Source organism: Hyla sarda, chromosome 4 (genome assembly GCF_029499605.1).
Source record: "Hyla sarda isolate aHylSar1 chromosome 4, aHylSar1.hap1, whole genome shotgun sequence".
NCBI classification, from domain to species: Eukaryota; Metazoa; Chordata; class Amphibia; order Anura; family Hylidae; genus Hyla; species Hyla sarda.
In genome coordinates this window covers 319,680,838-319,707,470 of record NC_079192.1, presented here as the reverse complement: position 1 = coordinate 319,707,470, position 26,633 = coordinate 319,680,838, and the positions used below count along the sequence as shown (strand labels likewise).

General features: G+C 41.8%; 1 protein-coding gene across 7 annotated transcripts in view; it reads right to left on the bottom strand.

Annotated features, from left to right (window-relative positions):
- Positions 1–26,633, bottom strand: part of NR3C1 (nuclear receptor subfamily 3 group C member 1) — a 149,596-nt gene that overhangs the window by 27,457 nt on the left and 95,506 nt on the right. For all 7 annotated transcript variants that reach the window (XM_056574902.1, XM_056574898.1, XM_056574899.1 and 4 more), the window contains one exon: positions 378–656. In XM_056574902.1, coding sequence (XP_056430877.1) covers positions 378–656 — 279 coding nt within the window. The remainder of the gene's footprint in view (positions 1–377; positions 657–26,633) is intronic.

The window sequence follows — 26,633 nt, the reverse complement described above, 5'->3', positions numbered from 1 at the left end:
CTTAGCATACATCTGCTATGCATGGTTGCTAAAATGGACAGAGATATCAGCAGAGAGCACTGTGCTCGTGATGTCATCAGTGTTCCAAAAAGAAAGGAATTTCCTCTGTAGCATTCAGCAGCTAATAAGTACTGGAAGGATGAAGATTTTTTTAATAGAAGTCATTTACAAATATGTTTAACTTTCTGCCACCAGTTGATTTAAAAGAAAAAAAGGTTTTCACCGGAGTACCCCTTTAAGCTATTCTAATGTCTTTTGGGTAAACCGGCTTTCACAGTGTGTTCCCTTGTACATTAGAAAACTTCTACAAAAAGGTTATGTAGCTTTTTACAAAATATAACACAAAAATCTAACATGGTTTTGCACAACCAAATTACCTGGTATAGCCTTTGCCCACTTCACAACAGATACCACTTGGCGGCCGCCTAGCATATTCAGTGATGACATGAGTCTCCATGCGGTTTCAGGCAAGCTGCTGTCATACCCTGAATACAAAACCTCAGGCTCAATAGCCTCCAATAAAGAGATCAGGGTGGGTGTAAGTTGTGCTACAGACGCTGGAACAACGGTCTTGTTCATTGAACTTTCAGGAAGTTCGCATACTGCTGTTGCATTAGACTGCTGGATTCCTTTTATTTTCTTCTTTGTTTTGCGTGCTGGAAAACATAATATCAATATATATTTTACCTTCAATGTTTGTAACATTTCATGAAACAGTGTATTTTAAATAGGTTTTGCCCTTCTGAATTCTGGCAGGTGCAGTTATCTTTTACAAACAATTGATTCATTCTATCTAATATCTTGTGTACATGTAGTCCAGGCAGTCTGAAGATGCGCCAAATTTATGCCGGTGCTTCACACTGTAGGACAGATTTGGCGCATCTTGCTACACGTGTTAGATAGTGTTGCCTAGCTTGACACCATCTATTGGCTGGCTTAATTTATGCTAATAAGATGCAACACAATACTAAGTCACATCTCGTTTCTACAAAATGCTACAAAATGTATCTACAGTGGTCCCTCAAGTTACAATATTAATTGGTCCTGGGATGACCATTGTATGTTGAGACCATTGTATGTTGAGACCAGAACTCTGTGGAAACCTAGTAATTGGTTCTAAAGGCACCAAAATGTCATCCAGAAATAGGAAAAAGTGAGGATTAAAGAAAAAAAAAAAAAAGTAGATTACTAATATAGATGAAGCAAATCCTTATATATAAAAGTAAGAAAGATCTGCTGGGAGCTGTAAATCACTGTCTATGTCAGTGTTTCCCAAGCAGGGAGCCTCCAGCTGTTGCAAAACTACAACTCCCAGCATGCCCGGACAGCCTTTGGCTGTCCGGGCATGCTGGGAGTTGTAGTTTGGCAACCACTGGGGGCACCCTGCTTGGGAAACACTGGTCTATGTAGAGGACAGGAGCTTCTTTGCGGTCCTGTATAGTATACACAGTGTCCTTAAAAAGTAAAATGGAGTCGCCCTCACCTGGTGTCCACGGAGCAGGTAACCCTGGTACAGGTAAAGTATGCAGAAGAACATGTAATACCTCCTGTACTGTAGGGGGCGCTACCAGAGATCAGTCAGTGCATACGCTTCAGTAATACAGGGGTTTTACCAGTAAAATGCCGATTCTGATTGGTCAGTTCTTCCAGCCATTGACACGTTTCACAGATCTGGACTGTCTGTAGCATTGTATGTTGAGTCTGGTTTCAAGTTACAATGGTCCAGAAAAGACCATTGTATGTTGACACTATTGTATGTTGAGGCCATTGTAAGTTGAGGGATCACTGTATCTATGCAATACCCTGTATTAACTCACTAAGGCTAGCAAGCTTGAATCCAATCCTGAAAGGGTCCACAATCCTGAGCAGTATTGTGTAGGTCAATATCTCTATATGTAAAAGCAGTCAATACTTCATTTATTTTGCTTGGAAAAGTGTCATGCCATCTTTTCTGAACACAAAATATGCATGACTTGTCAATAAGGGACTATGATAGAGAGAAAGCAGAAGAACTAGTTAAACCAGTCATTCTATGCCGTATGAAGGGACCTTCATTGTGATGAATGTTGAGCTGAGGGGCAAATGAGGTCAAATACTGTACTTAATTCTCCAATCTGAAAAGTTTTTAAAGGGGTACTCCACCCCTAGACATCTTATCCCCTATCCAAAGGATAGGGGATAAGATGTCAGATCGCCGCGGTCCCGGTGTTGGCGACCCAAGGGATCTCCGCTGCGGCACTGCGCTTTCATTACAGCACAGAGCGAGTTCGCTCTGCACGTAATGACGGGCAATACAGGGGCCGGAGCATTGTTATGTCACAGCTCCGCCCCTCGTGACATCACGGCCCGCCTCCTCAATACGAGTCTATGGGAGGGGGCGTGGCGGTCGTCACGCCCCTGCCATAGACTTGCATTAAGGGGACGGGCCGTGATGTCACGAGGGGCGGAGCCATGACATCACACTGCTCTGGCCCCTGTATCGCCTGTCATTACGCACACAGCGAACTCGCTCTGTGTAGTAATGACAGCGGGGTGCTGCAGCGGGGATCCCAGTGGTCCCCAGCAGCGGGACCGCGGCGATCTGACATCTTATCCCCTATCCTTTGGATAAGGGATAAGATGTCTAGGGGCGGAGTACCACTTTAATGGATGTTCATTTGAAGAATAGAAAACACTAAGAATTTTAAAGGAGATATCCAGTGGTGACTCAGTGGTGAACAACTTATCCCCTATCCTAAGGATAGGGGATAAGCTTGAGATCGCGGGGGTCCGACCGCTGGGGCCCCCTGCGATCTCCTGTACGGAGCCCCGACAGCCCGCGGGAAGGGGGCGTGTCGACCTCCGCACAAAGCGGCGGCCGACACGCCCCCTCAATACAACTCTATGGCAGAGCCGAAGCGCTGCCTTCGGCAATCTCCGGCTCTGCCATTCGTGCGGGGGTCTACACCCGCTATCTGGACGGAGAGCCAGGCCCCCGTACAGAGAGATCACGGGGGCCCCAGCGGTCGGACCCCCCGCAATCTCAAACTTATCCCCTATCCTTAGGATAGGGGATACGTTTTTCACCACTGGACTACCCCTTTAATATTTAACCCCAATACAGTGAGATGCCCAGGGGATTGTGTGAGTTTATGTTTGCACTTTTGTTGTTCCCTGCAGCAGCCATCTTTCCCTCCTACCTCCTGTATTTGAAGGGAATGTGTCATCAAAAAATTGCATATTGTTTAAATCAAGTTTTTATGTTAAAACATATATTTTAAGAATTTTTGTTTATTTTCTAATTTTCCATAGTGCAGTTTCTATTTTCACCATAAAACTAAACTAAGACTTCCTGTTCTGCCTGTGATGATAAGAAGTATGCTGCTGTAAAGTGATGTGTGAAGCATTATAGTTAAAGGTAACACCAGAAGATACAATAGCTGAAGCTGACAGCTTAGCCTTCTCATCACTGCGGGATGGTATGCCCAGTAACGTTTTCCATTCATGTCTCTAAATGCTCAAGCTGATTGTAATTTTTTCTGTTTTTTACATTATTATTGTACAAAAAAATCCGAAATCAGAAAACAGAAACAGTTAAGAAAAAAAAGAACGTTTCAGTATTTGCCTCTAATCAGTAACAAAAATCTAGGCAATAGATTCCCTAATGGGTTTTCCAATATAAGAGCAATTGAATGGATTTGTATTCCCTGTATGTATTTGTATTCCCTGCTTTACTAGAGAGAGTGAGTAGTGAGTCGCTAAGGAAAAATCACCTCTCACTCTAGCAGACTTGGTTGGGGCACATTTTTCCCAGGTTGCAATGGCCCAGAGACCCGACTCACTAGTCAGGTGATGACAGAAAGCCTCTCTGCTTCAATAGGTTGGAGCGATCGCTTGGTGGGAGAGCGATCAATCTGCAACTAATGCAACAGCTGTAGGCACCCTGATTGAACACCACAGGCCTTTTGAATGGATGCAGCTCATTTATATTTCAATGGGTGGGGTCGCTGATGTGTGGGAGAGATGAAAATGGAATTATGGGATTTGTAGGCAAAAGAAGAAGAACACTCAAACATGAAATACCAGTTCACAAAAAGCAAGCCCCAGTGTTATGGTAATCTCACAACATAGCCATTTAGCCCCAAGACAAGCGCTGATCCTTCCTAAGCATGTCCATTACTGTCTGCCAGGTATGTACTAAAATCCCCTTATGGTGGAGAACCCCTTTAAACTGTGAAAGTAGGTAATACAAGTAAATAGGATAGGGTATATAATGCATAGGTTTGGCTTCATGTCAGTAGTTCTTACAAATGCAAGTCCAGAAGTGTGTGAGATATTGAAGGGGATATTGGAAGAACAACCAAAACCATTTTATTTAACTAGTAGACATGTTCACTAGCATTGATGTAGTTTTGTTGTATACAGCACTTAACAGACACATTCCCAATACGAAAAGGCATTATCTATCTACAGAATAAGTGACAATAAGCTGATTGGTGGGGGTCAAACCACTAGTATCACCACTGATAAAAATAATCAAAAAAATTATCCCTTGAATGGAGTGCAGAATGTGTGTGCCATCAACACTCAGTTAATTCCATATGAGGCTTCCAAACATTGCCAAACTCAGCTCTTGGCAATGTTTAGAAGCCGCATAGAAAATGAATGGAGTGCTGGTCGCCAACACTCCCTGCGCTCCATTCATTCGGAGGACAAGTTTACTCTGTTCTTGTGATTGGCGGGGGTCGGGCTCCTAGCCAAGGGTGTAGCTATTGCTATAGGTAAGGCCCACTTATTGTGCATACAGTGGATTACATGGTGAAAACCACACATTGTGCTCCTTTCAACTAAATCTGTGTCCTTGATGGAGGCTGTCTCAAACGTAGTGGCATCACTGCATCTGTTTACAGTGCAAGCCATAGGAGGCTGATCGTCTGAACTGCTCCACTCACTGTGGAAGTAAAGGTTGGGTGAGCATTGTATGGAGATGTTCGAAAGGTGTGGGGGTACTATCAATGTAAAGAGTCAGTAAAGGACCACTTTTAATAGAAAGAAGACACTTTGAGGCAGGCACTTAACCCCTTCATGACCCAGCCCATTTTCACCTTCATGACCTGGGCATTTTTTGAAAATCTGACCACTGTCACTTTAAACATTAATAACTTTGGAATGCTTTTACTTATCATTCTGATTCCGAGATTGTTTTTTCGTGACATATTCTACTTTATTTTATCGGTAAAATTTCACTGATATTTGTATCCTTTCTTGGTAAAAAATCTAAAAATTTCATGAAAATTTTGAAAATTTAGCATTTTTCTAACTTTGAAAGTCTCTGCTTGAAAGGAAAATGGATATTCCAAAAAAATTACATATTGAATCACATATACAATATGTCTACTTTGTGTTTGCATTAAAAAATTGACAAGTTTTTACTTTTGGAAGACACCAGAGGGCTTCAAAGTTCAGCAGCAATTTTCCAATTTTTCTCAAGATTTTCAAAATCTTAATTTTTCAGGGCCCAGTTCAGGTTGGAAGTGGATTTTAAGGATCTTCATATTAGAAATACCCCATAAATGACCCCATTATAAAAACTGCACCCCCCAAAGTATTCAAAATGACATTCAGTAAGTGTTTTAACCCTTTAGGTGTTTCACAGGAATAGCAGCAAAGTGAAGGAGAAAATTCTAAATCTTCATTTTTTACACTCGCATTTTCTTGTAGACCCAATTTTTTTATTTTTACAAGGGGTAAAAGGAGAGAAATCACCCTAAAATTTGTAACCCAATTTCTCTCGAGTAAGGAAACACCTCATATGCGTATGTAAAATGTTCGGTGGGCGCAGTAGAGGGCTCAGAAGGGAAGGAGCGACAATGGGATTTTGGAGAGTGAGTTTTTCTGAAAGGGTTTTTGGGGGGCAAGTCCCATTTAGGAAGCCCCTATGGTGCCAGAACAGTGGACCCCCCCACATGTGACCCCATTTTGGAAACTATACCCCTCATGGAATGTAATAAGGGGTGCAGTGAGCATTTACACCCCACTGGCGTTTGACAGATATTTGAAACGGTGGACTGTGCAAATCAAAAATTTTCTTTTTCTTTTTCACAGACCACTGTTCCAAAAATCTGTCATACACCAGTGGGGTGTAAATGCTCACTGCACCCCTTATTACATTCCGTGAGGGGTGTAGTTTCCAAAATGGGGTCACATATGGATATTTATTGTTTTGCGTTTGTCAGAACTGCTGTAACAATCAGCCACCCCTGTGCAAATCGCCTCAAATGTACATGGTGCACTCTCCCTTCTGGGCCTTGTTGTGCGCCCTCAGAGCACTTTGCACCCACATATGGGGTATCTCCGTACTCAGGAGAAATTGCGTTACAAATTTAGAGGGTCTTTTTTCCCTTTTACCTCTTGTGAAAATGAAAAGTATAGGGCAACACCAGCATGTCAGTGTAAAAAATTTATTTTTTTACACTAACATGCTGGTGTAGACCCCAACTTCACCTTTTCATAAGGGGTTAAAGAAGAAAAAGCCCCCCAAAATTTGTAAGGCAATTTCTCCCGAGTACGGCGATACCCCATATGTGTCCCAAAACTGTTGCCCTGAAATACGACAGGGCTCCAAAGTGAGAGAGCGCCATGCGCATTTGAGGCCTGAATTAGGGATTTGCATAGGGGTGGACATAGGGGTATTCTACGCCAGTGATTCCCAAACAGGGTGCCTCCAGCTGTTGCAAAACTCCCAGCATGCCTGGACAGTCAATGGCTGTCCGGCAATACTGGGAGTTATTATTTTGCAACAGCTGGAGGCTCCGTTTTGGAAACAGTAGCGTACCAGACGTTTTTCATTTTTTGGGGGGAGGGGGGCTGTGTAGGGGTATGTGTATATGTAGTGTTTTTTACTTTTTATTTTAGGTTAGTGTAGTGTAGTGTTTTTAGGGTACAGTCACATGGGCAGAGGTTCACAGCAAGTTTGCCGCTGGAAGTTTGAGCTGCAGCGCAAAATTTGCGCCATCTCAAACTTGCAGCACTCACTGTAAACCTCCGCCCATGTGAGTGTACCCTGTACATTCACATTGGGGGGAGGGGGCAAACATCCAGCTGTTGCAAACTCCGAGCATGCCCTTTGGCTGTCCATGCATGCTGGGAGTTGTAGTTTTGCAACAGCTGGAGGAACACTGGTTTGGAAACACTAAGTTAAGTAATAAACTTTCAAGTGTTTTGCAACCAAACTTAGTGTTTCCAAACCAGTGTGCCTCCAGCTGTTGCAAAACTACAACTCCCAGCATGCATGGTCTGTCAGTGCATGCTGGGAGTTATAGTTTTGCAACAATTGCAACAGCTGGAGGCACTGAGGTAGGAAACGGACAATGTTTCCCAACTAGTGTGCCTCCAGATGTTGCAAAACTACAACTCCCAGCATGCCCAGACTGCCAAGGCATGCTGGAAGTTGTAGTTCGGCAATATCTGAAGGATCAGATGTTGCTGAACTACAACTTCCAGCATGCCTGGGCAGTCTGGGCATGCTGGGAGTTGTAGTTTTGCAACATCTGGAGGTCCACAGTTTGGAGACCACTGTATAATGGTCTCCAATCTGTGCTCTTCCAGATGTTAGAGAACTACAACTCCCAGCATGCCTGGACAGACTGAGCATGCTGAGATTTGTAGTTTTGCAACATCTGGAAGAGCACAGATTGGAGACCATTATACAGTGGTCTCCAAACTGTGGACCTCCAGATGTTGCAAAACTACAACTCCCAGCATGCCCAGAAAGCCAAAGGCTGTCTGGGCATGCTGGGAGTTGCAGTTTTGAAACTCTCAGAGGCAGCAGTGAGATCGCTTTACGGCGATCTCACTGCTGCCAATGAAGATGCTGCACTGCTGCCGGAAACTCACCTCCGGGACGCAGCGCAGCCGGGACCGCACGGAGGACGCCGGGACCGCTCGGGACACCGCTCCGACGGGTAAGTGACGCCGGGGGACGGGTCAGGGACACTTAGCAGAGCGGTGTGTGTCCCGATCCCTGTGATCCGGACTCACACACCGCGCTGCTAAGTATTCTGATAGCGAAACGCTGCTATCAGCTAGTCAGATTTGACCAGCTGATAGCAGCGATCGCTGGGGGGGGGGGTGGGGGACGAAACCCCCCGTGGTCGCACGGTAAGATGGCTGGCTATCAGTGATAGCCACCATCTTTCCGGGCGCTGCGGGATGCCGCGAGTAGCGGCAGTAATATCCATGACGTACCTGTATGTCATGGGTCGGGAACACCTTGCCACCCATGACGTACAGGTATGTCATAGGTCGGGAAGGGGTTAAAGGGGTACTCCGGTGAAAACCTTTTTTCTTTTAAATCAACTGATGGCAGAAAGTTAAACATATTTGTAAATTACTTCTATTAAAAAATCTTAATCATTTCAGTACTTATTAGCTGCTGAATGCTACAGATGAATTCCTTTCTTTTTGGAACATTGATGACATCACGAGCACAGTGCTCTCTGGTGACATCTCTGTCCATTTTAACAACCATGCATAGCAGATGTATGCTAAGGGTAGCATGGTGGCTCAGTGGTTAGCACTGCTGCCTTGCAGTGCTGGGACATGGGTTCAAATCCCACTAAGGACAACAATAAATAAAGTGTTATTATTATTATAATAACGTCAGCAGGGAGAACTGTGCTCGTAATGTCATCAGAGAGCATTCCAACAAGAAAAGAAAAGAATTTCCTCTGTAGTATTCAGCAGCTAATAAGTACAGGAAGGATTAAGATTTTTTAATAGAAGTCATTTACAAATATGTTTAACTTTCTGCCACCAGTTGATTTAAAAGAAAAAAGGTTTTCACCGGAGTACCCCTTTAAAGGAAATATTGTTGTATAGGGGCATTATTTTTGTAAAATGGGAATTTAGGTAGCACTGATACTGTGTAGGAGCAGTAAGGGGGCCACTATTTCTGTGTCCAAACATAAAAGAGGACACTTTAACTGTGTGCAGCACAAAAGGAGGCACAGTCTGTTTAGCGCTGTTTAATGTATAACTTTTGTTATGAAGTCACATGGGGAAGCAGCAGGCACAGATATGGAGGAATTTGCAATATGGTACTGTTAAAGGGACAGTAGGATGGGAGGTTTGTGTACAGGATGGGAAATAAGTGGAGAGGGTGATAGGAAAAAAAGCAAAGACTCTGAAGAGATAAGTTGTAGCTTTAAGAAGTTGGTATGGTGGCCTAGGACAGATGAAAAATAAAAAGAGAAAGTGAATGATTTCAATCAGAAAATTTTTCACTGGTTGGTACTGAACTGTAAGCACTTATAAGGTCTGTAGAGGCTGTGTAGAACTTATAAGGATGCCCTTAAATATACATTACCTAGGTTGGGGGACCCATTTAGGCCTCAGATGTGTTTTGCCCTCCCTGTGCTGAACATCTAGCTATGTCCATGAGCCCAGTATCTGGATCCCCAGCAATCGGCTTGTTATCCCTTATCCTTTGTATAATGGATGTATTTCTGAGTTAGGAATATCCCTTTAGGGTATGTTCACACATACAGGATCCTGCACAGATTTGATGCTCAGGATTTGTTACTGCAGATTAGAAGCTGTGCTCAGTCATTTAGTTTACATTGAAATCTTCAGCAGAAAATCCTGTGCATCAAATCCTGCGCATCAAATCTGTGTACGTGTGAACGAACCCTTAAAGGGGTATTCCTAACTCAGAAATGCATCCATTATACAAAGGTGGACATTTTTTTTTTTTAAATCAACTGGTGCCAGAAAGTTAAACAGATTTGTAAATTACTTAAAAAATCTTAATCCTTCCAGTACTCATTAGCTGCTGAATACTACAGAGGAAATTATTTACTTTTTGGAACACAGAGCTCTCTGCTGACATCATGACCACAGTGCTCTCTGCTGACATCTCTGTCCATTTTAAGAACTGCCCAGAGTAGGAGAAAATCCCCATAGCAAACATATGCTGCTCTGGACAGTTCCTAAAATGGACAGAGATGTCAGCAGAGAGCACTGTGGTCATGATTCAGCAGAGAGCACGGTGTTCCAAAAAGAAAAAAATTTCCTCTGTAGTATTCAGCAGCTAATAAGTACTGGAAGGATTAAGATTTTTTTAATAGAAGTCATTTACAAATCTGTTTAACTTTCTGGCACCAGTTGATAAAAAAAAATAAAATAAAGTATTCCACCGGAGTACCCCTTTAAGCTGCTACACAGTCTGTACGTGTAGTAGAAATTTTTCTGTGAGTGGTGGTAACGCAAGCTAAGAATATATCATTAACATTGCTTTCACCTTAAAACGTTAATTTTTTTTTCTTTTAAAACATGTTATCTCCCAAGCTTCTGATCATCCAGCTCTATGCGGCTGGCTTACGTGCAATGTGTTGCAGGTGTGAATTAATACGTGAGGGTAACCTTTTCACCCATACTAAATAAGACTGACAATTTCATTCCAGCCATACTAATCTCAGTAATCAAGGCAACGTGCCCCTGCAGTATATTCACTTTGTGAAAATATGCGCCAATTTCTGCCAAGAGGATGACGACAAGCGAGGATACTCAGTGATATACTGAATGTATGCTATGGCTGTGATAAGACTGGGCACTAACTAGCTAGAAGTCCCACAATCCAAATGGAGATGTGTCAGCAGCCAGCCTGCGGCATAGCTACATGATAATCAGAAGCCGCAGATTCCATGTCTATGTCACACAAGTTTTGCAGCACGCTCCCATTTTTGTGGTTGTTGTTTATACGCACAAATTTCTTGCATTCAACAGCTGACACTATAGCTTTAGTGGAATGTATCAGTTTGCTCCGAGAGGGTGACAGTCATTCACGCAATGCAGTCTATGTTCTATAATACCATGGAAGACACAATCGCCTTCTGATCATTACATCTCCAGTATATCACAGCTAGGTTGTAAGCTCACATGGACAGCTCTCTCTTGACTACTGTACCTTGTTTCTGTTCTTTCGAAACAGCAATGCTTTACCACATTGGCCTTTATTTACTGCTGGATTTCCATATAAATTATGGTTAAAAGAGAGAAGAAAAAAAAAAAGTGTGGGGAAATGCATTTAATTTCATTTATTAACCCCTTAATGACTCAGCCAATTTTCCTCCTCACCTTCTAATACCTCTTTTGTGAGGGATTGTTTTTTGCGGGACCAGTTGTACTTTGCAATGAAATCACTTTTTTGACCACAAAAGCTATGGTGAAACAAAATTAAAAAAAATATGTGAGCTGAAATTTACCAAAAATTTACATTTATGCCGTTCACTGCATGGGATCATTAAAAGTATACTTCAATAGATAAGACAATTTGGCTGCGGCAATACCAGCTATGTTCCTTTTGGAAAAAAGGGGTGATTTGAATTTTTATCAGGGGAGGGAATTATATATATATATATATATATATATATATATATATATATATATATATAAATGAAAAAATGCAGCACATCCAGTAATACTACCACGGGTGCCCAGCGTCCAAGGCCCGATCCTGGCCTATCTAGACAGTCCACAGAAATCAATGGCGCAGCACTCCAACAACGTTCCAATCAACAAGTGAATTTATTCAAAGCATGTCTCCAGTAGCAACGTTTCAGCTCTACACATGCTTGAAAAAATCTCTAGTGTAGAGCTGAAACGTTGCTACTGGAGACATGCTTTGAATAAATTCACTTGTTGATTGGAACGTTGTTGGAGTGCTGCGCCATTGATTTCTGTGGAATATATATATATATATATATATATATATATATATATATATATAAACTTTTTATTTTACACTTTTTAAGACCCTCTAGATGACTATTATAAGCAATCATCAGATTGCTTTCAGTGACCTCTGTTGGCCATCTTAACTCATCAGCCTCCTGCAATTGTGCTGCGGGGGTGGGGAGTTCCAATGAGTGCCCCGAACCCAGTGACAACTGTCAGTTCAGCTTTTATAGATGCAGTGATTGGCTCTGATCACAGTATTTAAAAGGGTTAAATGGCAGCCATCAGTGTGATCGCTGACGTCAAGTGGTGATAAGGGATATGTTACCTATCGATACTTAAGGAAAGGGATGAAAAACACAGGGGGTGCTCCCTGATGAGGGGTATCTGCAGATGTATGCCATTCACAACACCAAAATGTGATACCCACCTGGTAGAGCGATATGCTGCATAGTGGGGTAATCGGCACAAAATTATAGATTTCAATTGTTGTCTGCTGCACTCCTACCGGTATCGGATCCCAGTGCCGCCGACGGCAGCACTTTGATACGCAGGAACTCCACAAGCCAGCTCTACAAACCGAAGCCCTGAAAACCCTGGGCACTGTAAGTGGACCTGAGGAAGGCATGAGAGCATGCCGAAATGCGTTGTCCACATTTTACAAATAAAAGCTTTATTGTCCTGTGCTGCCCGAGTCCTCTCTTCATGATCCTAGTTGGGCAGCGCCTCCACGAACCGGTTGTTTTCTTTCCTATCATCCGTTTACCTATTGATACATATCTTACTTAGGGATTTTACTTTGGATTTCACCAACTGCATCATAAAAGGGTTAAAACCTCAGTGTGTTTCTTTTGCCATGTGTAAATTGGGCTTTGTAATCACGTCACTTACTACGGTTTGATGCAGGAAGTAGACCAAGTTCACCCTTTGTGGTCAATTATACTTATGGGTGGGGCAGGAACCAATCAGAAGTCTCCATTCACTTACTAAAAACCTTAATGGATACCAAATGCCTTAAAATATCCACATTATGCTGCATATATTAGATGGAGGCAGCTTATCTAATATAATCTCCCTTGCTGTAAATGTTCCATAAAGGTTATGCCAGAGCATACAGTATGCTTCTCTACCTCCTGGAACTAGAAATACTGTACATATTTAATTTGGAAAACAGTAATGCTTTTCATTTGATCCAGAGGGGGATGATATAGTATGACTGATATTTACTTTGGAAAGGAAGAGAAGAAGCAGTTTCCATACACAGGCTTTACCCTTAAATACTTATACCAGAGAAAGCACATATACTGCTGTGGGGACCTTGTTTATGCCAACTTAAGGCCAATCCAACACATTTTCAAGGGGAAAAAAAATTTAAGTAATCCTGTTCCATAAAATCTATTTTCTCTCTTTCTCTAGCCTTCCCTAACTTGGCAGAGGTGAACGTCCCAAAGCAGAGTTAAACAAGAGAATTCTCGTGCTGGAGCATTCACCGTTACGCCCCTGTAAGAGGCACAGTGAGGGTTACTCTGCTTCCTGTCACAGTTCTCATATCTATACATCAAAACCTACCATGCTCTTCCATCTTCAGGGTGTTATAGGAATAACACTTGACAATGTTACGCCCCTTTCACACTACAGGTATCCTCCTGTAAAAAACCTCCGTCATTACTCCCATCAAATAGTCCTGAAAACGGCCGTCAAAATATCCCATTCATTACCTGAGTGAAAATTCACTGTACATGCATATGCTTTTTTTGTTTTTGTCTGTTTAAAAGAACAACTGTGCAGCACTCAGTCGCAATGTATGATGTACAGTAAAACTGGGACAAAGCTGATCCAGTGACATCAGCCAAAACAGTGCCATCCCTAAATGACAGTAGTACACATTCTGTACGTGTATCTGCAATACCACACACAGAAGGCTCCCCTAACACTGCGCTTAAGTGTAACTCCTGCTAAAAACATGAAATGGGAGTTCCAAAACCAAGAGTTAAAGGGGTACTACCGTACTGACAACTTATCCCCATATCTAAAGGATAGGGGATAAGTTGCCTGATCGCGCGGGGTCCCATCACTGGGGCCCCCCGTGATCTTACACACAGTACCCCGCTCTCATCAGGCCCCGAAGTGAACATCCACTCTGGGTCTGATGACGGGGCCGGTGATTGTGCCGTCACAGGTCCGCCCCCCGTGTGACGTCACGATCCGCCCTCTCAATGCAAGTCTATGGCAGGGGCGAGACAGCTGTCTCCCCCCCTGCCATAGACTTACATTGAGGGGGCAGAGCCGTGACGTCACGATACTCCGGCCCCGTGATCGACAGTCATCAGACCCCGAGCGATGTTCGCTCCAGGGCCTGATGAGAGCGTGGTGCTGCGTGCGAGATCGCGGGGGTCCCCAGCGACGGGACCCCACTCGATCAGGCAGCTTATCCCCTATCCTTTAGATAGGGGATAAGCTGTCAGCACAGTAGTACCCCTTTAAAAAAGAACATGTTAAAATTCACTTTTTTTGCTATTCTTTTATTATTCCTGCTTTTATTTTATTTCTTTCTTATCTCTCATTTGCATGGGAGAGTTAAACATTTTAATTTAGATATAAAATAGATAACATATAAGTTAATATAATAATATGTCATTTTCTTATTCCCTTAATGAAAATCTATTAGAAGGGTACCTCATACTAACGTGCTGGTATTGGGTAACAGCTTTTATGACACTGACCACAAAGGCAGCATTTATATATTTATGTGTTACGCTGTTTTGAAGAAATCGGACATATGTATATGTAAACTATGTTACTGTGCAAGTGCAAGATTTCTGAGCTGGTGGTGTGTCATTTCCTTGATCCGTCAGAAACCTAGAAGTAGCCTCAGCTGTTTCCTCGACATGAGAGTTCCTATGTACATGCACACCCATATTTCCCGCTCAGTTTATAAAAAATGACAGCAGTCGATGGCAGAACTATTCTGCTCATCATGCTTGTGCCCACCTAGTGCTAAATGCACTTCGAGGCGGAAGTGTATAGGAAGTGTATAGTGGGTAACCCCTATTAGGTAATTTAGCACTAGGTCAGTAAGAGGAGCATCTTGCTAAGAAGCATGATGAGCAGAATGGCTCTGACATCGATTGCTTCTGTCTTAGAGCGCTGTGATTTTATACAAACTGAGCGGGAATGGGGGTGTACGAGTGCATGTGTGGTAACTCTCATGTCGGGGTAACAGCAGACCCTGCATCACCCAAAGGGAAGCGCTTGGGTTTCTGATGGGATCAAGGAAAATAACACAACACAGGATTGCTTACGTTATTTCAGGAGAGGCCAAAGAATATTTATGAGGAGGCATTCCTAATGGAGCTGGTAGACAGCTGTAGCGGTGCACTTAGAGGCTAGGTTATGCCCCTAGTACATCAAAGAACATAATTTACATGTTGTTATTATTGCAGATTTCTCCAAAACAGAGCAACACACAAATACAAAAACAATCAAGAGCTGTTACCCCATACCAGCAGGTTAGTATGGGAAGGAGGCATGGTAGATTATTGACGAGAAACCTCTTATAGTGGCATAGGTAGTCAACAATTTATCACGGAAGTCCTACAGGAGATTTGGAGCTCTGTATTAGAAAAACAGAGCTACAACCTCTTCAACCCCTTAAGGACACAGCCCATTTTGTTTTTGCATTTTTGTTTTTTCTTCTTCGCCTTCTAAAATCCATAACTCTTTTATATTTTCATTCACAGACCTATATGAGGGCTTGTTTTTTGTGTGACCAGTTGCACTTTGTAATGACATCACTCATGTTACCCTAAAATGTATGGTAAACCTAAAAAAAATTATTTTTTGTGTAAGGAAATTTAAAGGAAAATCATAATTTAGAAAATTTGGGGGGGGTGTTCTGTTTTCACGCTGTACACTTTACGGTAAAAAATTACGTTTTCTTTATTCTAAGGGGCAATACGATTGAAATGATACCCATGGTTACATACACTTCTATTATTGTGCCGCTTTTAAAAAAGGTCAAATTTTATTTTTATTTCTTTACAAAATCAGTACGTTTAAAATTGCCCTACTTTGACCACCTCTAACTTTTATTTTTCTGTATTCAGGGAAGTGTGAAGGCTCATTTTTTGCTCCATGATCTGTAGTTTGTTTTAGTACCACGTTTGCACATATGTGACTTTTTGATTGCTTTTTATAAATTTTTTTCTGCAGTTTGATGTGGCAAACATTATATTTTTATAGTTTGGACATTTACACACGCGATGATACCAAATATGTTTATTATTCATCTTTTTTTTTTTTTACATTTTTGTGTATTAATATGGGCAAAAGGGGTGATTTAAAACTTTATTGGGGAGGGGCTTTTTCAAATTTTATTTTTCACTTTTTTAGTCCCCATAGGGGACTATTTATAGCAATCATTAGATTGCTAATACTGTTCAGTGCTATGCATAGGGCATAGCACTGATCAGTATTATCGGCGATCTTCTGCTCTGGTCTGCTAGAAGGTAGATCAGTGCAGAAGACCCTGGGAGACGGACGGACGCAGGAGAGGGGACCTCTGTCCACCATCTTGGCTGATCTGATCCCTGCGGCAGTGCGATCAGATCAGCCATTTTAAGTGCCGCACTGCAGCAGATGCCATGATCTGTATTGATCACGGCATCTAAAGGGTTAATGGCAGACATTAGCTCGATCACTGATGTCTGCCATTACCGGCTACTGACAGCCGCTGGGACCCACCGCGGATGAAGCAAGCGCAGCTCCTGCCCGTCATAAATATACGGTGCTGTGCACGAAGTGACGCTATGCAGCGCCGTAACTTTACGGCATGTGTCCTTAGGGGGTTAAAAGATATGTTTAAACTGTTTTTGTTGACATCAGCAAAACATAACACGTGTCCCAAAGCAAAGAGACACAGCAAGCAAATACAAAGATGTGAAAGGATGTCACATTTTTCATGTTAAAGTAGAAAAACCATTAAACAGTATAAAACCTCACTATACAACCTCTTTAAAGATATATTGGGGGACAGTTATCATTGTTTGCTTTGGTAAGCAAGTTCTGAAGGCATTTTTATTTATTTTTTTTGCTTTAGTTTTGCTTATGTGCTACATTTTTTATCATACTATCACAGTGGGTTGATATATTTAAAATTCTTTTGCTTACCTACCTGTGCTTAGTGCATCCGGAGTAAGCAAAAAATAAAAATAAAAATAAAATAAAAATTAAGATAAGGCTCGAAATACCTTGATAACTTATGAATTGAATGGGGAAAGTGTAATACCTTAGTAGCATGTTACTAGGCAAATATATTATTTAATACCTGAATAAATGACCCTGGCTGGAAGTAAGCCAATACTTGAACACTTATGTGAATATATACACACATTTAAAACTCACAGCAAACTGTCATATATCCCCGGCCAGTGTGTGGATACTGTTCTAGTGTCTCATAGGTTGCAGGACTGAATGCCATGGTCAACAGAGACTCCGGCACCTAGATGGTTGTTTGACAGGCACTGGTCCTGTCATGTCTCCAATCATCAACCCTCCCCACTCCCCCTCCCAACACCATTGTGGGGTGATCATCAGCGGTCATGATCTCCTGTTACAATCTGCCAAGGCAGTCAGTCAATCAGGAGACAATACATATGTATTAGAGTTTTAGAGTTTACTATAAAAAAGTTTTCAAGTTATTGCATGTTCAATTTCCCTAGATGGACTAAAATAAAAATATATAAAAACATAACAAATATTTATAAAAAAAAACAAACTTCCATGTTGAAAACACAATTCACTCACTCAACAGTTTTAAAATAAAACAAATCAACATCCCACCCCTGAAAAAAACAATAGTTAATACCACTGTGTAAATAAAAAATAATAATGCTATTGACTCAACACGGTTGATCACCTCCCATCTCAATAAACATGACATGAAAGGCGGTAAAAATATAATTTTTTTGTTTTGCGATAAATTTCATAGTAAAATGAAGAGTATGCTTTACTAAAAATCAGTTTTGCAACAAAAAAAAAAAAAAAACAATGGCCCAGAGTTATCTGTCCAAAACAAAAACTGTCTGGTTTTGTCCATAGCAACCAATCACAACTCAGTTTTCATATCTATCAGAGAGCTGGTAAATGAAACCTGAGCTGTGATTGGTTGTTATCTGCAAATTACACCAGTTTTTTTGCAAAGAGGAGGAAAAACAAACAAAGAAACAAAAATAATATCTCTAAATGCAATGTTAAAAACTGCTAGCTTCTATAACACAATGACAATCGCCAAGTTGTTGACAGTTTCCACAACTAACCAGCAGTTATTAAAGAGGGCCATTAGAATACAACTGTACCTCCGAGATGTTGCTGTAGGTAGATTCTATGTTAATTGTAAAATGAAGAATTTACTATTTAAACAGGTAAAAGTTTGTGAACAAAGATGACAATACTATATGAAGGTGGAGTAGTGTTGGTTTTGTTCTCTCAAGATCATTTGCTTTTATATTGTGCACCCTTTTTAGTTGTTCTATGACTAAATGTATATTCATACTAAGGAAATTCTGCACTGAATTAACACAAGGAAATGCAGCTGGTTCCGCATGCAGCAGCCTCCTATTGCTTTCCAAGGGAAGTTGCTTCTCAATTCAAACAGAAGTTCTGTAACAAAATTTCACCCATAGATCCATAGTTGGAAAAAATGTTCATCCTTTTTGAATCCACAAGCAAAGTCCCATAAATCAATGTGACTTTGATTTCAGAGGCTTTATTTTGGTGGCAAATTCTGTGTGAAATAAATGCTGGTTTAAATGGTGCAGATCCACTTTGAACATACCCTTAGTGTAAACTGTCAGTCATCCAGTCACTGGTTCTTGGTGACATACTGCTGTCCACACGGCTATCTAGTCTTATAGAAAATTCCCGAACCAAACTCGCACAGCACTGGCACAGCATTGGCTATCTAGTCTTATAGAAAACTCGCACAGCACTGGCTATCTAGTCTTATAGAAAACTCGCACAGCACTGGCACAGCACTGGCTATCTAGTCTTATAGAAAACTCACACAGCACTGGCACAGCACTGGCTATCTAGTCTTATAGAAAACTCACACAGCACTGGCACAGCACTGGCTATCTAGTCTTATAGAAAACTCGCACAGCACTGGCACAGCACTGGCTATCTAGTCTTATAGAAAACTCACACAGCACTGGCACAGCACTGGCTATCTAGTTTAATAGAAAACTCGCACAGCACTGGCACAGCACTGGCTATCTAGTCTTATAGAAAACTCACACAGCACTGGCACAGCACTGGCTATCTAGTCTTATAGAAAACTCGCACAGCACTGGCTATCTAGTCTTATAGAAAACTCGCACAGCACTGGCTATCTAGTCTTATAGAAAATTCCAGAACCAAACTCGCACAGCACTGGCAACAGAAACAATGTATGCAAGTTATTACGAGGCGATTCTTAACCTCCTCCCTGAATACTCCAGCAATGTGATTTTGTAATACAAAACTACATTTGGATCTAATTTAAAGGGCTCTTTCTTTAGTTTTGTAAATGTCTTGTAGCTTGTACAATATAGAGCACATATGGATTTGTCTTTACTGAAGGGGGAATTTTTTTTTTTTTTTTTTACACTAGACATATACATAGACTGAAGAAAGGAAAGAGCAGTTTCCCAATGAAGTGATAAAGGGAATCTAAGGACATAGGCACGCACAGCCAGTCTTTGTACTATGTAAAATATGTCTATAAATACTGCGGTGAGACGGTAAATGATGTTCTTTCATCTTGCGATGTGTTTTTTTTTTCCCCCCCTTTGTCATAAACCTGCATCAACTTCTTAGGGTCTGGCCACTGGCTTGGGCTCTGAAACTCAATTCCTCAGTGGAATCTGTTCTACGTCAATCATTAAAATGCATTATGGTTAATGCTCATTCATATGCAAAAACATATCCTTCCTGTACAGAGTGGTACATGCTGCTCATTGCAAATCAGGCCACTTAGTTTTCTGTACATAATAAGAAACAATCTGTGAACAGGAAAGCGTCCATTGGAAAGATGAGGAAAGGCAAAGTGAAAGGCTGCTCTTTAACCTCCTTCTCTGTTGTGAGGATGACAGCGCATTAATGACTCCACAAATAGCATCGGCCCTTTCCATTTACCGATGAGTATAATTTCTTTAAATGCTGCCTCTTATACTAAATGCACTACAGGATGCTTTATCCCATTTATAGTGTTAAAGGACTACTGAAATGAACATACTGACTTTCAGTAAAGATGTTCCTATACATGAATAGAAGCTGTTACGGCCTATCAGAGGTAAAGATGAGGATGATGCATTTTAATGGTAGGCGAGATGGGCCCTCTAGCTTCAAGGGGTTGTTCAGGGACAAAAATATGCAAGAACTGCCCACTCAGCAAACCATTGGCTACAGGGGTGACCCACCTCAGCCATGGAAGCAGGAAAAACATGAGGGCACCAGGGACAAGGAGCTGGCAGGGCTACAGAACAGCCTTCTTTGAAAGTGTTAATTCACCTGTATCATCCAATTGTAACCAAGAGGAAACAATGTTTATATGTCAAAAGACACATCAAACATTTTGGATAGGTCAAGATCTAAGTGTTCAGACACCGACCAAACATGAAAACGAATCTGGAGAAGAGTGCACTTGGTGCACCAAACTCTCTTGGTCTGTGCATGGTATGTGGAAATACTCGTAATGTAAGTCTATGGAGCAGGCCAGGTCTCATAGACACAGAGCAAAAAGAGAAGTGCTGCCTACTTGTTTTGTCATTGGTCAGGGTCTAAACACTCAGATCCTGACCAATAAAAATCTTCAGACATAGCCTTACATGTCAATGGTTTTGCTATTGACAGGCTTGCTTAATGTCTAAAGTTAGCCATAGAAACATCCCTTGTATACTGACTGTATAATCCCACCCATTACCTGATCAATTCCATTATTAAAATTAAGCTATTTTAACCCCTTGCTGCAAAATGCCATTTATAAACAGCACTGCGGCATGGCAGGGTTATGAAGTGAGCTCAGGAGGTGAGCTCGCATCATACCCGCACGGTCCCAGCTGCTATCAGCAGCCAGGACCCGTGACTAATGCCAGACATCACCGTTCAGGCAGATGTCCGGCATTAACTCTTTAGAGGCAGCGATCAAAGTTTATCGCCGCGTCTAAAGTGAAAGTGAGGGCTTCCCAACAGCTCAGTTGGGCCGATCAGGACCAGCGCCGTGAAAACGCAATGTCTCGACAAGCTAGGATGCATTAGGAGGGTGCCTTACTTGCCTCCTGCATGTCCGATCGGTAATTGATTGCTCCAAGCCTGAAATCCAGGCTTGAGCAATTGACCACCACCAACACTGATCAATGCAGTGCAATGCCATGGCATTGATCAGTGTGGTGAATCAATGTATTGCATGTTATAGTCCCCTATGGGGACTATAACATTGCAAAAAAAGTAAAAAAACAAAAACAGGGTAAATAAAGATGATTTAACCCCTTCCCTAATAAAAGTCTGAGTCACCCCCCTTTTCCCATTTAAAAAAAAAAAAAAACTGTGTAAATAAAAATTTAAATATGTGGTATCGCTGCATGTGTAAATGTCCGAACTATAAAAATATATCATTAATTAAACCGCACAGTCAATGGCGTATGCACAAATAATTTAGGTATTTTTGGTCACTTTTTATACCGTAAAAAAATGAATAATAAGTGATCAAAAAGTCAGATAAAAAAAATTATACTGATAAAAACGTCAGATCGCAGTGCAAAAATGAGCCCCCACACCGCCCCGTATACGGAGAAATAAGAAAGTTATAGGGGTCATAAGATGACAATTTTAAACGTATTCACTTTCGTACATGTAGTTATGATTTTTTCCAGAAGTACGAAAAAAATCAAACCTATATAAGTAGGGTATCATTTTAATCGTATGGACCTACAGAATAAAGAAAAGGTGTCATTTTTACTGAAAAATGTACTGTGTAGAAACAGAAGCCCCCAAAAGTTACAAAATGGCATTTTTACTTCAATTTTTCGCACAATGATTTTTTTTCCATTTTGCCGTAGATTTTTGGGTAAAATGACTGATGTCATTACAAAGTAGAATTGGTGGCGCAAAAAATAAGCCATCATATGGATTTTTAGGTGCAAAATTGAAAGTGCAAAAATGGAAAAACGCTTCAGTGGTTAACAGACACACAAGCCATACAGGGGACATGAAAAAAGAGTGGTAACTCCTAATCCATTTACAGCACTGCATGTTCTGGGTCTGCAGCAGTGTATTTTCTTGCAATTTTAAGACTTCTACATCTAACAGGAGCACCACTCCAGTCTACATAGTGCTCAATGTGTGCTATGTAGTATACAGAGGCAGGAGCTTGGCAGACCAAGATTAGTTTTGCCAGTGACTAATTACCATGGAGGGCTTTTTTCCCCTGTAACTAGGGCTTATTTGGAGCTACAGTGAAAAGAATAACCAAATAAACAGTGAATGTCCCCCCCCCAGAGGTCTTTTATGACTGAATGGGGAGGGATAGATTTTAACAAAAAAATATAAACATATATAAAAAATGACAAATAATTGCACTGCCGATGCCAACACCAACTTTCACAATAGATTTTATGTATACAACAAAATGACTATACATTTTTTTTCTTTTAAGATTTATTTAGAGTAAATAGAAACAAAAGAAAAAACAATAATTAATAAATAAAAAAATAATTATTTAATAAAAAATTTAATAATAAAAAATAAAAATAAAAATAGGATGTCTCCAGTAAGGTCTGAAGTTTTTTTATCGGTACCATTTTTGTATTGATAGGACTTTTTGATTGCTTTTTATTAATTTTTTCATGATATAAAAAGTGACCAAAAATACGCTATTTTGGACTTTGGAATTTATTGGCGCGTACGCCATTGACCGTGCCGTTTAATTAACGATATATTTTTATAATTCGGACATTTCCACATGCGGCAATACCACATATGTTTATTTACACTTTTTTTTTTTATGGGAAAAGCGGGGTGATTCAAACTTTTATTAGGGAAGGGGTTAAACGACCTTTATTAACTTTTCTTTGCAGTGTTATAGCTCCCATAGGGGGCTATAACACTGCACACACTGATCCCTGCTAAGCCATAGCTTTGTATGGATCAGTGTTATAGGCGGTCGATTGCTCAAGCCTGTATCTCAGGCTTAGAGCAATCAAACGCCTATCGGACGTGACGGAGCAAGGTAAGGAGACCTCCGCTCGCGTGCTAGCTGATTTTATTGCGATAGTCCCGATCAGCCCGACATAGCTGCCGGGAAGCTTTCACTTTCATTTTAGACGCGGCGTTCAACTTTGAATAGGGTTAATAGCACACGGCACCACGATCGGTGCCGCATGCTATTAGCCCAGGGTCCCGGCTATCTTTAGCCGCTGGGACCGACCCAATGTGACGCAGGGTCACAGTGTGACCCCGTTTTAAATACCGGGACCGGGCGTAGGGCGTACAGGTGGGACACCCTGTGATCTCACTGCAGCACCCGGCATTCTGTGCTGGGTGCTGCTTCAGTCTCAAAAACACTGGTTTTCCGAGACAGAGAGGTGCAGAGATCAGACATCTTATCTCCTATCTTTTGAATAGGGGATAATTTGTCTAAGGCTGGAATACCCCTTTAACCTCTTCACGACCCAGGGCGTATGGATACGCCCTCACACCCTGGGCCTTAAGGACCAAGGGCGTGTCCATACGCCCTGGCGTTTTCCGGTCTCCGCCGCTCGCCGGGCGGAAATCGGAACGGCATGCCTACTGATATCGTTCAGTCTGCGATATCGCATGTCTGCGATCGGAGCAGATCGCGGACAAATTCATGTCCGCCATCTGCGGCGATTCCGGGTATTCGGGTCACTACGGTGTACGATACACCGCCAATCACCTCCAGTTGCTGGGGAGCGGTGACAATACTGTCACCGCCCCAGCAACGCTGCTATTGGCCGGCGATCGTCGGCCAATAGTAGTGCAGCAGAGGAGGGGTTAACAGTCCCCTCACGCAGCTCTGCGCGCTCGCTGAGTTCAGTCAGCGGGTAGAGCTGTGTGAAGAGCACCGGGAGCCCCCCCTCGGAGTGCCGGAGCCCTCAGAAAGAAGAAGAGCCCCTAGATCAGGGTCAGCTTGTTGCAGGGAAACGTAGGGTAAAACAGTAAAACAAAAGTGAAAGTAAAAGTAAAAAAAAAAAAAGTAACCCCCCCCCCCGAATAGGTCCCCAAGGGTCCGCCTTCACCTGATCCGTGTGACCACGGGCCCTATTAGGGGCTCAGGGTGCTGCGTTTTTTTTTGGGCCGCAGCTTTTTTTTTGTTCTGTTACAGTTAGACCAAGCACCACACACTACATACTTCCCTGCTTCCCCCCCCCCAGCACACAAAACCCTCCCCCCCCCCCCCGCCACTGTCCCACCCCCACCACCGTAGAAAAAAGGCGATGGCCCGCCGGGCATTTTTGGCAGCGGAGGCTTACGCTTTTTTTTATCCTCCGACTCCGAATCTGCCAGTGAGGACGAGGAAGATCCTACATTTTTGTGTTCTTCCTCGCCCTCCTCATCATCTAGTAGCGATGATGAGTCCCCCGTACGGCGGCGGAGACGCCGCCAGGCAAGGCCACGCACCCCTCATGAGAGTGACCCAGTGGCCAACACTAGTACGGGTGGCAAAGCCGCTCGTAATAGGAGTCCGGCCCCCCAGACAAGTGCACCGGAGCCCCCTTCCGGTGACACTGTCTGGAATCCCCCAGAGGGTTATCAGCCCCGGATTCCTGAGTATGTTGGAATCCGGATTGACATGGCTGGCTTCACTGATCTGGACTTTAAGTTTTTTTTCAGTGACAGCCTGGTCAATCTAATGGTGGAGCAAACAAACTTGTATGCCCAGCAGTTCATTGCCCACCACCCCGATTCGTTTTTGGCCAGGTCCAATGAATGGTACGCCATTGATGCAGCGGAAATGAGGACATTTTGGGGCCTCTCGCTGCATATGGGCCTGGTCAAAAAACCAAGTGTCAGTCATTACTGAAGCGGGGACGTCCTCTATCAGACCCCGCTTTACAGTATGGCGATGACACGGAAGCGGTACAAGGCGATTCGGAAATCCCTGCATTATGCAGGGGCTTCCTAAATGCGACATGCCCCCCCGAGCAAAATTTGCTCTCAAAAAGCCAAATATTACTCCTTCTCTTCTGAGCATTGTAGTTCACCTGTAGTGCACTTCAGGTCAACTTATGGGGTACCGCCATACTCAGAAGAGATGGGGTTACAAATTTTTTTTTTTTGGGGGGGGGGGGGGGTCTTTTCTGCTATTAACCCTTGCAAAAATGTGAAATTTGAGGGGAAACACACATTTTAGTGGAAAAAAATATTTTTTTTTTTTACATATTGCAAAAGTTGTGAAACACTTGTGGGGTATTAAGGCTCACTTAATTCCTTGTTACATTCCTTAAAGGGTCTAGTTTCCAAAATGATATGCCATGTGTTTTTTTTTTTTTTGCTGTTCTGGCATCGTGGGGCTTCCTAAATGCATTCATTCCGCCCAAAAACCATTTCAGAAAAACGTACTCTCCAAAATCCCCTTGTCGCTCCTTTGCTTCTGAGCCCTCTACTGCGCCCGCCGAACACTTTACATAGACATATGAGGTATGTGCTTACTCGAGAAATTGGGCTACAAATATAAGTATACATTTTCTACTTTTACCCCTTGTAAAAATTCAAAAATTGGGTCTACAAGAACATGCAAGTGTAAAAAATGAAGATTGTGAATTTTCTCCTTCACTTTGCTGCTATTCCTGTGAAACACCTAAAGGGTTAAAATGCTGACTGAATGTCATTTTGAATACTTTGGGGGGGGGGGGGGTGCAGTTTTTATAATGGGGTCATTTGTGGGGTATTTCTAATGTGAAGACCCTTCAAATTCACTTCAAACCTGAACTGGTCCCTGAAAAATAGTGAGTTTGAAAATTTTGTGAAAAATTGCTGCTGAACTTTGAAGCCCTCTGGTGTCTTCCAAAAGTAAAAACTCATACATTTTATGATGCAAACATAAAGTGGACATGTTGTATGTGTGAATAAATTATTTTTTTATTTGGAATATCCATTTTCCTTACAAGCAGAAAGCTTCAAAGTTAGAAAAATGCTACATTTTCAATTTTTTCATCACATTTTGGGATTTTTCACCATGAAAGGATGCAAGTTACCACAAAATTTTACCACTATGTTAAAGTAGAATATGTCACGAAAAAACTATCTCGGAATCAGAATGATAACTAAAAGCATCCCAGAGTTATTAATGTTTAAAGTGACAGTGGTCAGATGTTCAAAAAATGGCCGAGTCCTTAAGGTGTAAAATGGCCGGGTCCTTAAGGGGTTAAGAATTGTTGGCAATGTTTTTTTTTAATTTTCCATTTCTAGATTATAAAAGAACCCTAAAATCTTGCGTTTTTATTATCTAAAACTATATATTACACAGATTGATACACCAATAAGGTACCCACAAAACTGTCTCAAATCCTAAAAAATTATGGGTGGATGAAAAACTACCAAGAAATATATGCACCTACAAAATTTACCACCCAATAAACAGTACAAAGAACTTAGTTAGTATAAAATATATAAATCTTTATTTCAATATCCAATAAAAATAGTGAAAAAAACAAATAAATGTACAGGCTAAAACCAGAAAACACAGAGACAGAACAAAAGTAAGCATGGTGCTGGGGTGAGCCTGCAGGAGATAACCTGTATGCCTCACCAGTATGCAGTATATCTGAAATGGCAACTGACAACGAGATAAGAATAAGAACAATATAAAAATATGGGAGAGTGTAAACCTACATATAAAAGAGTGAAACAACACTTCACAT